The 17240-nt window shown below is 37.5% G+C and overlaps 1 protein-coding gene across 2 annotated transcripts in view; it reads right to left on the bottom strand.

Moving 5' to 3' along the window:
• The window catches only part of LOC121363542 (PARP1 binding protein), a 38355-nt gene that overhangs the window by 18179 nt on the left and 2936 nt on the right, over positions 1 to 17240 (bottom strand). For both annotated transcript variants that reach the window (XM_041485943.1, XM_041485945.1), the window contains exons 2-5: positions 12123 to 12350; positions 11144 to 11248; positions 9534 to 9704; positions 7832 to 7986 (exon numbers count right to left, since the gene is read on the bottom strand). In XM_041485943.1, coding sequence (XP_041341877.1) covers positions 7832 to 7986; positions 9534 to 9704; positions 11144 to 11248; positions 12123 to 12350 — 659 coding nt within the window. The remainder of the gene's footprint in view (positions 1 to 7831; positions 7987 to 9533; positions 9705 to 11143; positions 11249 to 12122; positions 12351 to 17240) is intronic.

The raw sequence follows: 17240 nt of genomic DNA, 5'->3' as shown, positions 1-17240 counted from the left end.
TTATATTACTCAGAAGATCAGCTGAACTTGAATGAACTTTAAAATATCTGATATTGCACAAAAAAATATTTATAGGAATAAAATAGAGTTGGAAACTTATCCACTTTGCAGCTCCTAACAGCCAGAAGGACCACAAAGGTTTGTTTTAAATATGGAATTACATCGCCATCTCTTCAGATAATTTTTACAGCAGAAAAAGAACTTTTGTTCTTTTTAATTCTGAAGGAGAAGCAAAAAAACTAGTTGAATTCAAGAATGAACTTGATATATTAAACAAAGCAATGCCATTTGTCTAAAGCAATTGGAAAGGCCTTATCCCTTCTAGTCAGTGCTCCTGCTAAAAGGTTTTCTGTGATGTTCCATTCAGATCACAGGCTACTGAGATGAGCTACTCTATGATAAAGTGCTTCAGTATCACATCCATAGTCTAAACTGTATCAAAGGAGGGCTCTTACCAAATCCAGTCAGCAAGTATAGTCCTCAGCTGCCACTGGCAAAGGTTGTAAAAGAGCATTTTTTTAAAAGGTAGTAATATAATTCTGTTCAGAGTCACATGCCACATTTCTTTGTTCAAAATGTATGAACTGAAAGACAACTCAACCAGAAAACAAAATTCTTTTTCTATGATAGAAATAGCCAAAGGAAATTCATCAGTGTAATTATAAATGGAAGAAAACCCCAACACTTTAGAAACAACCACCTTCCACTGTCCAACCGAATGTTCAAGCACAGATGCCTGAAGTCAGTGGTACAGTGGCAAATGAATGGATCCAGTCAAGTTCAAATGTGACCATCAGCATGAAAATTCACAACTACTTTAGACCAACAGACAGAAGGAGTGGCTTACCTTCTGCAGCTTTTTTAGCACTAAAACAGTAGTCAGGTCAAGCAGGATTCAGCTCACCTGTCTCAGCTAGAGAAAAACAAATGTCTACATATAGATAAAATGAATCTTATGTTAAAAATGCATTATTTGCACCAGGGCTTCTAAAGAGCTTAAAAAAATAAAGTGCAGTGTAAAAACTCCACTTGTTATTCAGGCACTGGACAAATCTGATCTTCTGTCACGGGTTTCTTCTACTAAAAATACTGACAGATCTTATGCCTCCTTGAACTCTTTTTGCCTTAAATCATCTGAGTCCCAGCCTTACCTTTTTCTATCTCATTTTCCTTATCAAACCATCTTTTCTTATGTAGAAGTAACTAATTTATAAGTAATAGCACACCTTGTCTATTTTGTTCCTACTGAGATTGTCATATAAACAAGCTCCTCTGCTTACCAAAAATCTCAATTACATTGGCAAGAGCTCTTCCTCCAGAACTCAGGCCTTAGTGTGAAAAGTTATGATGCAGGAGCACTTTTATTTATTTTCTGAAAATACATCTTTTTTGGAAAAGACTAAAATAGCAAAAACAAGAATAAAAAATGTTGAGGATATGGACAATATTCAAAACCTGATAAAAAGCAGAACAGAGTCCTGAAATCTATTCCAAGAACAGAAAAGAATGTGTCAAAATTCTATTATACTAAGGTCAACATTTTCATTCATTCATTTCAACTTCAACAGAGGTAAAAAATAGATGACAAATATATAACTATCTCACTTAGGTAGTGGGAACCAGTGTCTTAAAAGAAATCACAAACACCCAGTTATCACAGGGTGGGAGGAGATCACAGCCTTTTTTCCTTGTTATGGATTTAAAAGATGCTTTAGGACTTGACAACAACTGCTCAGTTATCCAATTTTTTAATTTAGCGCTATAGAAAGAGAGCAGCAGTAATTCCATTCTCAAACACAAAGCAGCAAGATGTCAACTAGAGCTCCATCCACCTGGGTAGAAGAATGGGACAAAACATATATAGGAAGAAATACTACACAAGTGTTTCTAACAGAGCAGTAACTGTGCTTTTAAAGCAGATCTAAAAGCTTATTTCTTATGTTACAAGCATAAATTTAAAAAAAAAATTAGCAGTTCCTGTTCATTTAAATTTCAAAATTTCAACAATAAAATCATATCAGTGAACTTATCTAGATTTTAAATATATCTGTAAAGGAAAAAACTTTATCAAAGCACTCACAGTACTCAAAAATACCACCTCCAGCAATGCATGTATGACTATTGATCTAATTTTCTGACAGATACCAAAATTAAGTGAAAACTCTTCCTTAGACCCTTTGGAGTTTCACAGATTATTATATCCATAACAAAAACACAGCAAAAAAGAAACCTGTTTTAGAGTATTTTTCCACCTTGCTGCTGATACTTTTGCTGTATTGGCTAAAATTTCTCTTTCAGCTTCTTGGAAGAAATTAGAGTGACTCTTCATATTCTCCATCCCAAGCTTTGCTACCCAAGTCTGGTGACAAAGTTGCTATAAAGGTCTTGTAGAATAAGTCTTGATGAACAGCCATTGAATTCCCTGTGAGAAAGTTCTAAAAGGCAAAGGCACTCAGGCAAGCTGTTATTAATTATAATAACATAAATTATATTATACTATAATAATATTACGAGCACAGGACCATTCCATCACAACACTTAGGAAAATATGCAGAAATATCAGCAGACCAGCTTGGCTAAACAGTGAACTGATGACAGAGCCTGAATGCAAAAGGGCTTCACAAAGAATGGTGAAGAAGGAACAGATAACAAATGATCTAGAAACATCACCTGGGCATTTAGGGATGTTAAGAAAACCAAAGCTCAGCTGGAGTTGACAAGTACAAGGAATGTTAAAGGAGCTTCACCTGCTGAACAAAGAAAATGAGGGACCTTTGCTGAAAAGCAGATTTTGCAACAGTGTGGGCACAGATAAAACAGAAATACTCTGTGCCTTCTTTGCCTTAGTCTTTACCAACACTCTGATTAGAGAGATCTTTCAGAAAAGAGCTGCCAGCAGTGGATAAAGATCAAATCAGGCTTCACTTGCAGGTACTGAGTATGTTCAAGAACACTGAATCAAATGGATTGCATCGAAGAGCCTTAATAGAAGTGGCAAATGCCCTCATAATACAACTTGATATATTTGAAAAGTGAGGATGACCAGGTGAGATCCCTAACAAATGGTGAAAAGCAAAAAATTGCAAAAAAAAAAAGAAGAGAAGAGGAAAAAGGAGAGAAGAGAAGAGGAAAAAGGAGAGAAGAGGAAAAAAGAGAGAAGAGGAAAAAAGAAAAAAAGAAAAACCCACATAAAAAAGTCCATAAGGACAGTTTGGGGGACCACAGTTCATCAGACTCACTTTGTTCCTCAAGAAAATAATGCAAAGTCTTCTACGAACACATATTGAAGGCACATTTGAAGGCACAAAGGATTAGGTGGCAGCCGGTAACTATAAGCATGCAGTTATCAAACCTGATAACCTGACCAATCTGTTTTTCCCTTTAACAAAATGACTGGATTTGCAGAGCAGGGGAGAACAGTGGGTGTCATTTCCCTTCACTGTAGCAAGGCTTATCAATACTGACAGAGAATTCTCTCAGCATGGGAGTATTGATGTTACAGTCCGGATGGATGGACAATTAGAGGAGTTAACAGGTTGGATCATCATGCTCAGAAGGTAGCAAACATGTTGTAACAATGGAGTAACATAGGGGCCTATCCTGAAACCTGGTTTATTTTCCTATTGTTTTTGGCAGTAATTCCTGAAAATTACATGCTCATCAAGTTTGCAGATGACACCATATTTGATGGAACAGTCAATACTCTCGAGGGCAGAGCTGCCACACAAAGATACCTAAACAGACAAGAGGAATGGGCTGACAGGAACCATATGAAATTCAACAAGACATGCAAAGCCTTAGGAAGGAATAACCCCTCTCAATGATACAGGCTGGGGAGCAGCTCTGTGTAAAAAACCTTGGTGCATGTTCAGCACGCAAGCTGCAAGCCAGGAGCATGCCTTGGCAGCAAAGAAACCCTACAGTATCCTTGGCTGCATCAACAGTAGCGTAGCCAGTAGTCTGAGGAATGTGATTATCCCTCTCTAATCAGCACTCGTTGGACCAAATTTAGAATACTGTGTCCAGTTTTGGGCCCCCAGTCCAGGAAAGACACTGATAAACTGGAGCAAGTTCAGCAGAGGGCTGCCAAGCTGGTCAGGCAGACATGCCCTGTGAGGAGCAGCTTCAGGAACAGCTTGTTCAGGCTGTGGAAGAGAAGGTTTCAGGGGGATTTACTAACAGCTTTCCAATACCTACAGGGTGGCAAGCAAGAAGATGGAGCCAGACTCATTTTGACAGACAGTGAAAAAAAACAATAGGCATAAACTGAAACAAGAGAGATCCCAACTCAATATAAGAAAAAAAGCCCACAACTTTTCACTGTGAGGACAAAAGCAGTTGGACTAGGCTGCCAAGAGGGAGATTAAAAACCTCCAAGGATGGAGACTGCACAAAACTTGTCTGGATAAAGCCCTGATTAACCTGAGCTGACTCCATAATTGACCCTGCTTTGAGCGGGATGTTGGACCAAAAACTTTCTGATGTTCCTTCCAACCTGAATTTTTTTCTATAATCCTAAATTTAAGCAATCCTATATACAATGTTTTGCATATGCTTGCACAACTTTCCAGCAACTTTAGACCACAAACCTCCAGGGCTGTGTGAACACTGTCCAATTAACTCAGCACAAGCCTAGATAGAGTCCAACGTTCTTTCTCTCCCCAAATACTACTGCGCCTCGAGACGCAATCACGGCTTCCCAAAGGAAATGTATAAGAAACGCATTTTCCCTGTCGAGGGGAAGCAGAGAGCACAAATCCACATGGTGGAGGCGAGCTGTGTGATGCTCCAGCAGGCTGCGGAGGCTGCAGGGGCCCGGGATGTGGAGCCGCTCCGGTGGGGCGGGCGGGACCCGGCGAGCGGGACCCGGCTCCGGTGTGAGCTGGGCGATGGTGACACCCAGTGGCCGCTGCCTGCGCCGAGGGCAGCGCCCAGCTGAGGGGAAAACATGCTGCCAACCTCCCAACTTTGCTACTCTACAAAATTAGTGGGGATTTTTAACGTGTACGTATATGTACACACATCCCCCCATACTAACCATCAAGCACAGTAACCAACATGACAAATGAGCTTCTGTCCTCCAATTTTAAGTCATATTTTTTTAAACAAACTTGGGAAAAGTCATTTCAGGAGTTCTTCTGGCCTAAAAGAAAAGGGTTTCCAGAATGATGGATTAGAAGTGCAGCTTTTCATTTATACCAGCAGGAAAGAGTTTTCAGATCTTAAGGTGTATAATAATCATCCATTTTGCTGACAAATACAACACTGATATGCTCCTTGTCAAGAAAGGGGTGTAAAAAAGAAGATCCAAGTTCTCCATTTACTGTATTAACATTGTCCAAGCCTTGTATGTACAAATCTATAAATAGTTTTAGCATTGAAAGTTTTGCATCATCCCCAAAAGTTAACGACTATTCATGCTGCTGATTCTTGAAAGATTAGTAAGGTCTTCTAATATTAGAGAATGAGGAGAGACAAACAATTTCAACATGTCAGAGATTTGTAGGCACATTGTCTTCAGTGAATACACCTCGAAACGACCAAATTTCATTTTGTCTTTCCTTTTCTCCTCCTATCAGAAGTGCCATATTTGAACCAAACCATCATAGTTTCATTAAACTTCCACTCTGTTTGACAGATTTCTCTTTGTTCATCTAATCTACCGTTCACTTTCTTAGCTGAATGATGGGGAGATAAGAAACATTTTTGTTACTCTATATAGGTTAGCAGGTACTTGGTTGCGCAATATCTCCTAAGTCCAAAATATTCTTAAAGCATTTCCCACCACTGTCCAAGACCTTCAATTTGGTTTCCAGATTCCCAAAGCAAAGGAATCAGGTAGATGAAGAAAGCCTCTTTTCAACATGCGTCCCAGTGACCCACCATTTATTTGGCTACTTTGTATTTTGTGCAATTACAAGTTTCATAAGATGTGCACTGTAACAAAATTAAACAGAAATAACAGATTTCTAATCATTAAGTAAAAAACACAGCATTTTTCTTGTGGCATAGTCAATACAGAGACCTGGGTAAAGCAGGTTGGCTAACCTCTGCATCAGAGAAAGAGCAATGCTGCAGACTGGTTGTCTAGTTTGCTCTCGGATTTCTCAGCAGGCTTCTATAGATTAAGTAATTAGGATTCTGCTGCATTGCTGCCTTTCCCCCCCTCTGGTCTTTACTTTGCAGCAGTAACAGAACTAGAGAATATTTTTTTGCACAGAACTGGATCCTCTGGAACTCCCAAGAACTGGCACATGACAGGCAGGACACACAGAGAGTCCTCATCCGTGTGACATAGCAAACACTTGAAAACATCTACAGATACACAGATGAAAAACATATTTTACACCGTGCGGGTATAAAGGCCATGTGGAGTACAAGAGGTACTACAAACAACACAGTACAGCCACCTTCTACTCCTGGTCAGCAAGACAAACAGCAATACTCATGTGTGTACAGCCAATTTAATGCACAGAATCTGACATTAACAAGATTTATACCCCACAATAAATGGCACAGCAGGTGCAGCAGGGAAAGCTACACAATAAATATCTGACTGTTAAAAATCAGGTCCAGGCTATAGAGAATTCACTCACTGAGAAGCTGATAACTCCCAGCAACTATCCCACCCGGATTTTTCTCACATTTAAACATTCTCTTTTAAACAGAGGAGTAATTAACAAGATGTAGCATAAAATGCTGTACTTTTCTGAACTGTATTCACCTGATAAAGTCTTTCCATCCTAAAAAGTTCATGCATATACATATTCTTCCATTTCTCATTTTTTATCAATATACAGTGCCAGATATGGTTTAAACAAAGGAAAAAGAGCATATACTATACGTTGAGCAAATAGTTTTCTTTAATCACCAGTACAGACAGTATGTCTCTGGCATCCAGGATGTTGAAATGAAAGAATAAGAAGCAGAATAAAAAAAGTAAGACAAAACTGCAAAACAACTTCAGAAATAATTCCCACTTCCAGCTTCAATGGAAACTGAACATTAACTTAAATAATGCTTACTTATAACATTTTGTTTTCCACTGTGAGGATTAGACTCAATTCAAACTTGGAAAAAAAAAATGATTCTTTAGTATCAAGGACAGAACTATTATAGCTGATTTGCCAAGTTTTGTATGGAAGAATTACTGATTATAAATGACAAAATTATTAATTTCTATGAAGCTTAAGAAAATAGCTCTTCTCTCTCTAATAATGCCAGCACTTACCAATTCAAACCTCTGTGTTACATTTACATTTCTCTAATTAATCACAAATTTATAAGCCTGCCCAAAAGACTAACTTCACTTCTTCAAACACAATCAAAATCAGCAACTCCACCAGAGGCCCCCTAAGAAATAATTCTCATGCTTAATTTATACAGCTAAAATGAAAGAAAAGGCTAAATAACCAACACTGTCATTTGTTAGCGGCAATAAAGACTCCTTACATAAGGATAAAGATAATTAAATGACCAAAAGGAAGGAATTAAGCAGCAAGAAGTAAAGCACATATCAGTTTATGTACTTACCAGACTCACAAATTGGAAGTCTTTGTAACTTGATTTACAACTAGGGAAGTAACCAAACTACCATACACACATAGATTTGATATACACACACATAGATTTGATAAAAATTCAATACAAAAAACACCCCTCAAAAATTCATAAGCTTACCCCAATTATTTTTCAATTACATTTTCAAATAAGGTTTAACTTTTAAAAAGTTTACTCTGAATTCTTTAGTAAGTACATTATTTGATTTTCTTTTGTTCTTTTTGTTCAAGCACAAGAAAAGGAGAGGCTCACCAAGACAAAAATATATTACCTTGTATTTAAGATTTCACCAACAATTTCTTGCAGCTTGTCAATAAAATTAACAAAGCTGGAAAGCCCTTTTACATGGGCTCTTAAAGGATCATACAAAGAAGATGCAGAGTCTCTTCCTCCAAGTTCTATGGTCCGGATAAAAGATGTTGCCATCTATTAGGAGAAAATTAGCCAGAAATATCAAACTATAGACAGACATGGGCTGTGCATACATTAAAATGAGCCTTTCCTACAGGTCTGCAACTTGTGTAAAAGCTGGCTGATAGCATAAATAGCTTCCCTGAAATCAAACAACAGCTCCTAAATGCGAGCTCTGTGCATCTCAATATTGGCAAGATCAATACTTAAATAGAATAATTATATTTAAAAAAAACCCCACAAGCCAAAGTAAAAAAAAAACCCCAAACTAATTCATTGTTTACATCAGCCTTTTGAAAGCTTAGGACAAAAAACTTATTAAATCATCACACAAAACTCTCTTGTTTTTGTGGCTGTTCAAATGCTCCTGCTGGCCTCACAAAACTACTCTTATATTCAAGGGGGCTCTCTGTGACCCAAGGACAATTTTAACACAAGCATGTAAAAGTTGACTTCAGCTCATAATTTTCAGAGATGCAAGTAATGTATATTCAAATCTTATCAGAAATAATGACAGCTAAGGCTTCTGTCATTCTGAAAGTGTCCATATATTTTTATATGCTCTAAGATAATGAAGACGTGCCAAAAGCATATCTTAGAGTACAACCCCCAAAATTTTAAGGCAACCGTAAGAACAAAAACCCTAGCATTTATCCAGGAAGGTTAAAGTAAGGATAATAATCCAATGCATTTGACACAGATGCAGTAATGTTAATTCTACACACAAATTTTAATTTCAGAGTACAGAGCTAAATCATAAAGGTCTTAGGGCTGGAAAGAGGAAAAACTAGACTTACTCTAGCACAGAAAGTAAACCCGCCAGTATTCCTGTCTTTGTGCTAAAGATTTCCTATGGATCAAGTATACAATTCATAGGACTTTGCCTTCCCAATGGAAAATACTCTCATTTTCAGGATTTCTACAAGACATAGATGCCAGAAAAGATGACTTCTTTACACAGCAGAGAAATTTCCCCTCTGGCAACTGTGAAGACTTGGTAAATCCAGTCCAAACACATACAGTTTTTTATACAACATTAACAGAGCATTAGGAGCTAAAATAATTAAACCTGGAACTGAGATTTCACAACTTTTCCATATTTATTCAACATAAAAGTTTGAGAAACCAGCTGCTTCAGTGACTACATACTTTTAACTCAGACTGCTATTGTCTGCACTGAGGCTACACTGCATGCAAAATTTAATTACTATTTTGAGTATGAGGGACTACAGTGGTTCTTTGGAGAAAGTTAAAATAAGGTAAAAAAGAATTCTGTTTTTGAGATGGTTCTGTGCTGACAACTACTGCAAGATCTCATTTTAGAACTCTTGAGATACACACAGAAACTACTTTTTCTGTCCACCTTGAGATCCCATGACCAAACAAGAAACCATTTCTCCCCACAAAATCTATTGTCTTTGTAGCTTTAAAATCCTGCTCATGGTGGTGCTTGACTCAGCTTGCAAACATCAGTGTTGCATATTAGATTAAAGCCATATTCTCTGTTTGGAGATCTAATTTATTGGCCCTGACTTCCAGGCAGATTCATTTGACACACATACCAGAAAAATGGACATTTTTCTCTCCTGTGAAGCATGTTTCAGGTTAGTGAAGGCTTCTCTACCAAGTCCTCTGTCAGGAACATTTAGGATATGAGCTAATGCCAGATCATCCTTGGAATTCACCAAAAGGCTTAAATATGAACAGACAGACTTCTTTGCCAGGATTGTCACCTGCATGAGAAAACATCACACAAATTGGTCCTCCTGCTGCTGAAAATAATGTTGCATTTTATTTTAAAGTTAATTAGACATGTACTGATGTAGTTTTTGGAAGAGTAAGCATTCATCTTGCATCATTTCAAAATGCTACTTTATGCATGAGGATTCTGGAAGCCTTGATGAAAACAAACAAGATAAATAAGTTAGAATTGCATATATGGTACTTGAATATTCACAAGGTGCTTGAGGGTTATTAAAATTGGTTATAAATTTCTGTTTAAAAACCTCCCCACAGACATCCCTTTTCTATCTCAAAGCAAATACTAGCACCATTAAACCATGTAAGAGTTTGTCATTAACTTCAAAAAGACTAAGATTTTAAACTACTTGCCAGCTCTGCCACAGATTCAGTAATCTTTTCTTTTAGCTTCCAGGGGATTTCAATCAAAGAAACTCCACTGACTGAGTCTGGACATAAATTGTGATCCAGCCCCACCCACATAACCAATACATAACATTGTAATTGCTAATATTGTAGCACTGTTCAAGACCCTGTGACAACAACAGCCCCAGAACAGAAGAATTTGCAGTTTTGTTGTAAGCAAAGCAAAAAAAAAAGGCCATTAAGAGAAGAACATACAACAAGAAAATTTATACTTGCTATGGAATATATTCTCATACCACAGTATGTAAACAACAAACTATAGTTACAAAACCAAACATATACGTGGGACAGTCCGCAAAGAGAGTCCTCAGAGGAGGAAAAAAGAGCAAGGAATATTTTTACTGCACAAGTCAAAGCAGTAAGAAAGCCACTGTGTTAGTGGTAGAAGCGCTGTTTAGGGGAGAACCTCAGTTCAGAAAATATTTTCTTGTCCAGAAATATTTTGAGTTATATCCAAAGATTGCTTTGAAATTGCCATTTATTATGATAAAATCAAGTCTGGAAATTACTAAAGCTCCAATATTTCAAACAGTGCTAGAAAGTACCCAGAGATTCTTATTTTGGTGGTTGAAATGGTAAAGGGAGAGAGTCCTCAAGTCCTCTTATTGGGACAGCCAAACTTTGTTTGCTTTGCTACAGCTAACATCACAGTGGCTATTCAGATTTCTTGCATATGTAAGGGACTACAAGCTAATAAAATGAAATCAAAGATTACTTCAGTTATTTAATGTGCAGTCAAAACAACGTTTGAGTGATGGTGTATTTGTAGAAAAATTTGTTCTACATCAAGCACCTGTCATGCTGGACTGCTCTCCAGAATCTAAATTTCAGCACACAGCCTCATACACACCTACAATATACTTCAAGTGATACAGAGTTTGGATATGCAGGTTGGTTTTTGTCAACCCAGCCACATTTGAATAACAATCATTGAAAAATAAAACTATGTTATATTTCATCTTTTCAATAGATACAGAACACTACAAGAGACAAAAATAATTTTTACCTTCACATGCTCCTGGCCCTGTCTGTTGTGTGTAGGAGTAGAAAGAACAGAACCATTATTTTCTTGTGCATTCATTACACCAGAAATAAACTCCAACAGTTGAACCTTTAATAAAGAGATCATAATAAACTTAAATATGAAGAGGACTAGAAAACAAAAGTGGGTTTAAAACCTGGCGTAACCCATCTGCCACTTTGCTAGTGTTTGAGGTTAGCACAGTACTTACAGTCTACTTTTACTTTCAGTCTTTCAAAGTACAACTGTTCTAGTAGAGAAATGAAGTGTAAGATTAAAATTAACTTAGAAATTATCTCAAACACTTATGTTATACACTTGCACTAAAATCCACTGCTTACATTTTGGAGAACATTAATATGATATGCCAAGTTCAGGAAGAACTCATTGACCCATCTAAGTTCTCTATCTTCCCCATGAAAAGCAGGAGGAAAAGAAAAACACATTAAAACCCCCAAATAAACAAAAGACCCGGAATAAACTACAACAGAGCTGTAACTGAGTGACTGAACTGGAACGTCTGAAAAAAAACCCTAACATGCAAATACATATATTACACAGAAGTTTTGTTAAAAGAGCACGGTGTTTTCAAAAGGGTAATCATTAAAAATATTTTGGCTGCACATCAACTAAAACTCCATGACATGTTAATTCCTAAGCTTTGTTCCAGTTTTATCAAATCTCTACAGTTTATTATTATTATTATTCTCATTCCAATTTATGGCAAGGAGTAATTTATTCATAGAAGAGTTGTGGGACCTCACTATCCAGCAGGATGATAGAGAAATAATTTTTGAGTGAATTTAAAATCCCTTTTCAAAATGTAGTAATTTAAACTCAAGGACTTCCCCAAAGCTGTGAATAATCCAGATCTCCTGGGTGTAACTAGATATGTCATAAACCCACAACTGGAACCAAAAATCTGCCAAAACAACATATGAGATCAAACAAACATAATACTTACAGGGCATATACTTTCATCTTCAGCTAAAAGTCCAAGACTACAGCACTTCTGATATATGTCTATTAAATCTAACATATTGCTTCTTGCTAAGAAGGCATGATAGGCTTTTTTCACATCAGCATAATTTTCAGGTTCCTTCATATTTTCATACAATCCCAGTTTGTCATGCAACAAATAGTTCCATGTTTCCAACACATCACTAAGTGATACTGTGAAGTCTCCACGGTGCTAACAGAACCAAAAAAGGCAAAAAAAAAATGTTTCATATTCAGCACAGTTTTGAAAACAAATTTAAAACAAGCTGCAAATATATAAACAACAAACATATATCTGAAAATCATTATAATTTAAATTGGCCGGAAACAAAGTCTTACTTACAGCTTCGCATTGACAGTTGAATTTTGTTATATTCTGTCAGTATTTGTTCCTGATCTTTAAAATACCAGGCATGTATATTAAATTTCACTCAAGAGAAAATAGTGAATGTTGCAGGACTATTCCTTACATAAAGTTCTTTATTTGCAGAAATAGTTTTCAGCATTGGAGGCATTCATTTCTCAAAGGGAGTAAATATGGCTCCCTTACTTTGTTTCAAGCAGTAAACTGGGAAAACATATGCCAATTAAAAAAAAAAAAGGAGCTTTTCTTTCTTGTGCTAATACAGTTATACTTTATCATAACACTGACAGTGCTGCTACACAGTTCTAATAAATATATTAAAGCCATGCACATCCCTCTGTTACTACTACTATAATTAACCTTAACTACACAGTATAGACTACATTCTTCTGGTGAAAATCATCAAATTTTGTTCCATGTGCCTCTCTGCCATCTCCTCCAACCACTTGCTCTCACCACCTTCTCTTTCACAACTTGTCCTCCTCATTTCTGTCCACATCCTGCTCTTTAAACTGAGTATCAGTTCCCAGCTCCTGCTGGTAAACTTTTGTCCACACTTCTTGTATCTAAAGCACTCCCCAATATGTGGTAGCAAAAAAAAAAAAAAGGTGTTTTTCACCACATAACATGAGATAAATGCCCTGTGACCAAGTTTACAAGCCTTGTCTTGCACTGTCCATACAGGTAGATGGCTCCTGTCTACAGCAAAGGTTTAATTCTATTTAATTACATTTCCATATTAAGCAAATTAATTACTTATAAACACCATTAGCAACAGAACACCTAAAATAAGAAAACATGAGAAATTCTAATAATTTACATTGTTACAACCCAAAAGATCCCTCCTTTGGATTCTAACACATTTAGCACAACTTTCTCAATAGACCTACACAATCCTAAAATCCTGTCAGTCAACTATTTTGATATTGCCTAGGTGAAGAACAAGGAGAGAAAATTAAAGAACACGCACATATTAGCCGCAGAGCACTTTTCTGCCTTCTTATTTGTGCACGGGTTATGACAAATCAGCACTATGAACTTACATATTATTCCACATAGCACCAGAATGTTAAAACTGCACATGTGTTTTCTGAAAAGCACCTGATTTTCATTTCAGCCCCTCAAAAAATTAAACATATAATCATATTATAACTCAATTTAAACAGATCAAAGCAGCAGTAGATGGGGGAAAAATGTTGTTTTCTCACTTTATTTTGAATCAAAATCCTTCACGAGTACCAAGTACAACTTCATAAGGTATCTAATAAATCAAAACCTTTCCTCACCAGATCAAGGGCCTGCAGAGATTACCAAAGTTTATGTTAGTGCTGCAAAAATATTTTAAATCCAAATATTGCATTCCAGATATTAACCTTAGTGATCAAGCATTTACTGTGATGGCATATTCCATTACTTACACAGTCATTTTGTCAAGTCACTGGTTTTAAAATTAATTTTAAAAATACTGTGGTGTTTTGCAGCAAGCATTTGTCAATTGGCTAATAGCTTAAGGAAGTTCAAAGTCCCATGTTTTCATTCTATTATGGGCAAAGCAAGTATTTAATTTGATAGGAATAGAACCAATATAGTATTATAAAGTACCTTCACTTCCTGGTAATACATCATATTAAGTTACCTGGGGACTGTGGTTTTAGAATGTCTGAACTCCAGTAGCAACATTTCATGCTTAAAGACACCATTTTTTACTATTTTGAAGGTATTGCAAGTTTTCTAGTGCTAATTACATAGCAAATGAATTTCTATTTTGACAGCAAATTGTTTCAAAAACCAGAATGTTGTGCATTTCACCATCAAAATATTTATCTTCCACCTTCCCCAAACAAAGGCTCACCAAGCCATTTAGGAATATGTGTGTAAAAGACTGCTGTGCTGAAGCACCACCTCTGTGTTGGGTCTATTCTTTCCAGGCATACTCCTAGACTGCAGCATTGTTTTCTGGCTTTGTCCTTGAGTTGGGTGTCCTAGTTTGCCAAGGAATATATATTTTATCTACCATCTGTTAGAGGTATGGCAGTTGTCTTCTGTTAAGTGGGCAATTTTCCTTATCTCTTCCACAACCACTCCTCCCTCGGGGGACACATCTGCTGATAAGGGCTTTTGAATGTCACTGCATGACTGATAAGAATTACAGCAACCCATTGTGAGATGCTCCGCCCAGAGGGAGGAGCCAAGCATTCCCAACTGGTTATTATCTGAGCTCTTGGGACACCAGAACAGCATCTCCACTGGATTCCCAGAGGAACAGCTGCCTCTTCCACTGGATCTTCAGAGGAAGATTCCACCCTTCTACAGGATCCCTGCTCCAACAGAGCCACACCTGACGCTCCAGGAGGACTGCAGCCACAATTCCAACTGGACTGCTACCAGCATCCTGGCCAACAGGGTGTCAGGTTGTGTTCTGACTCTGTCAGTGTTGTTTAAGTTTACTGCATTGTTTATTTTATCTTTTTGTTTTCTTCCCTATTAAAGAACTGTTATTTCCTGTTCCCATATTTTTTGCCTGAGAGCCCCTTAATTTCAAATTTCTAACAATTTGGAGGGAGGCGGTTTACAGTTTCCAGTTCAGGGGAGGCTCCTGCCTTCCTTAGCAGACACCTGTCTTTCCAAACCAAGACATTGGGCAACTCTGCACTCTTGTCACCTCTAGCCCTGCTCAGCCATCCCTGCTTCCCTACACTCTCACACAGCAGAGGAGTTCCCAAACTGTGGTACATAAAGCACATGAGGGTAGGAAAAAGCATTTTCAATAAGTTTCCCATCATGCTGATAGAGCTGTGCACGGACTGAGAAACTGGTTCATGTGAACACAAGCACGTGGACATCGGACAGTTGTGCAGAAGCAGTGAAGTTACAGGTCAATAGCCCAAGCTTAGAGAAATTACAAGATTATAAAATAATAAATAAAACGACAATGGCATGGACACTGAACACTTTTGGTTTTTTTGTGGGTGAGGGGGAGTGTTGAGGGACAAAGTAACAAAGTACCAGGGCCCAAGAGAGTAGATGCTCTGTTTAAAGATTACTAGAGAGCTAGTATACATACAGGATAGTGGAACAGTAGTTGCAACAGGAGAATCACAGAATAGGAAAAGAAAAACTGTACTCACCCAAACAACAATCCAGCACTTTTTAAAGCCAACCCTATCAATTACAGTGGTAATAAAAATAAAAGACTGAAAATTTAGAACCCTGCTGGTTAGAAACAATAAAACAAACCTCCACACATCCTTGCTTCCCCTTCTACGCCTCAAAACAGACACCTGTAATACTATAGAGGGAGGAGTGGGAGGGAGAAGAAAAAGTCCTATTGATAAGCTAGGAAAGATGCATCAAGACTTAAGTAGCGAGAGTTTTAACACAATTCAAACAACCTCAATTGTTAAGCAAAACAAAAATACACAAAACTAACTTACAGACAGGATGTGATTACACAGGTTATGGGAAAGACAGTAGAACAGCCTCAATATGTAATTTCCTCTTTTAAAAAAATGCAGGGAAATATTTATTACTCCAAATTCTTTTCTAAAGAAGGGCCTGTCCCTTGTAGAGAAGGCTACTCAGCACTGGTGAGACCAGATTGAAGTACTGCATCCAGTTCTGGGCTCCTCAGTATGAGGGAGACACAGAGGCACACTGGAGACAAGTCCAACGAAGTTCACACACCACCCACAGATATCATTAAGGGACAGGAGCGCCTCACACACAAGGAAAGTCTGAGAAAGCTGTGGCTGTTTAGTCTGGAGAAAAGACTGCTCAGGGAAGATCTCAATGCATACAAACATCTGAAGTGAGGGTGCAAAGAGGATGGAGCCAGGAGATTTGTTAAGGTGGTAGGAGCAGAGGCAATGGGCACAAACTGAAACACACAGAAGGTTCTCTCTGAACATCAGGAAACACCTTTGTACTCTGAGGATGCCTGAGTACTGGCACAGGTTGTCCAGGGAGGTTATGGAGTCTCCATCCTCAGAGACAATTTCAAAGACACCTGGACAGGTGCCCTACTTGAGGTAGGCTGGATAAGATGACCTCCAGAGTCCCCTTCCAACTTCAACCCTTCTGTGATTCTGTGAAAAATTAATCATGCTGAAGAACAGCCAAGACAACCTCTCTTAGTAACATCATCACAACATATTACAAGCAACATATCACATAAAATTGCTACAAAGTTAGTTAGGAGTATCTCATTACCAAAAGGGAGACAGATAGAACAGTTTAAAGGAGTAACACTGTACAACTCTGCATATTTCTTCATTTTCCAACATGGAAACAATAATTAGGGAAATCATTTGAAGAAATACAAGACACCAAACAGAACACAATATTCTTCAGTCAACATGCAAAATGCACTCATGGAAGCACAGAACAGAACTAAACCACACACCAAAACTGCTTTTATGCAAAATCAGAAACATACAAACACAAATTTCAAAAGGGAAGATATATTTCTAAAATCAACAATGAAGCAGTTTTTCCCCCAGTATCAAAGTTCTCATTCGAGAAGAGATTTACAGCACATTTAAGTCTGACAACTTAAACTCACAGATTCTGGAGAAATAATTGTTTTATACGCTTTAGTTTCCCATGCCAGTAGCTAAAACAGCCATAGGCTGAAAATGACAAGTGATTATTTGACCTAATAGCTCATCTTCTACCCCTGCTGATCCACAGGTACAGTCAACTTAAAGCAATTACTCTCAG

This window comes from Pyrgilauda ruficollis, unplaced genomic scaffold (assembly GCF_017590135.1).
Source record: "Pyrgilauda ruficollis isolate IOZ18807 unplaced genomic scaffold, ASM1759013v1 scaffold73, whole genome shotgun sequence".
Taxonomy (NCBI): Eukaryota; Metazoa; Chordata; class Aves; order Passeriformes; family Passeridae; genus Pyrgilauda; species Pyrgilauda ruficollis.
This window is presented reverse-complemented; position numbering and strand designations above follow the sequence as displayed.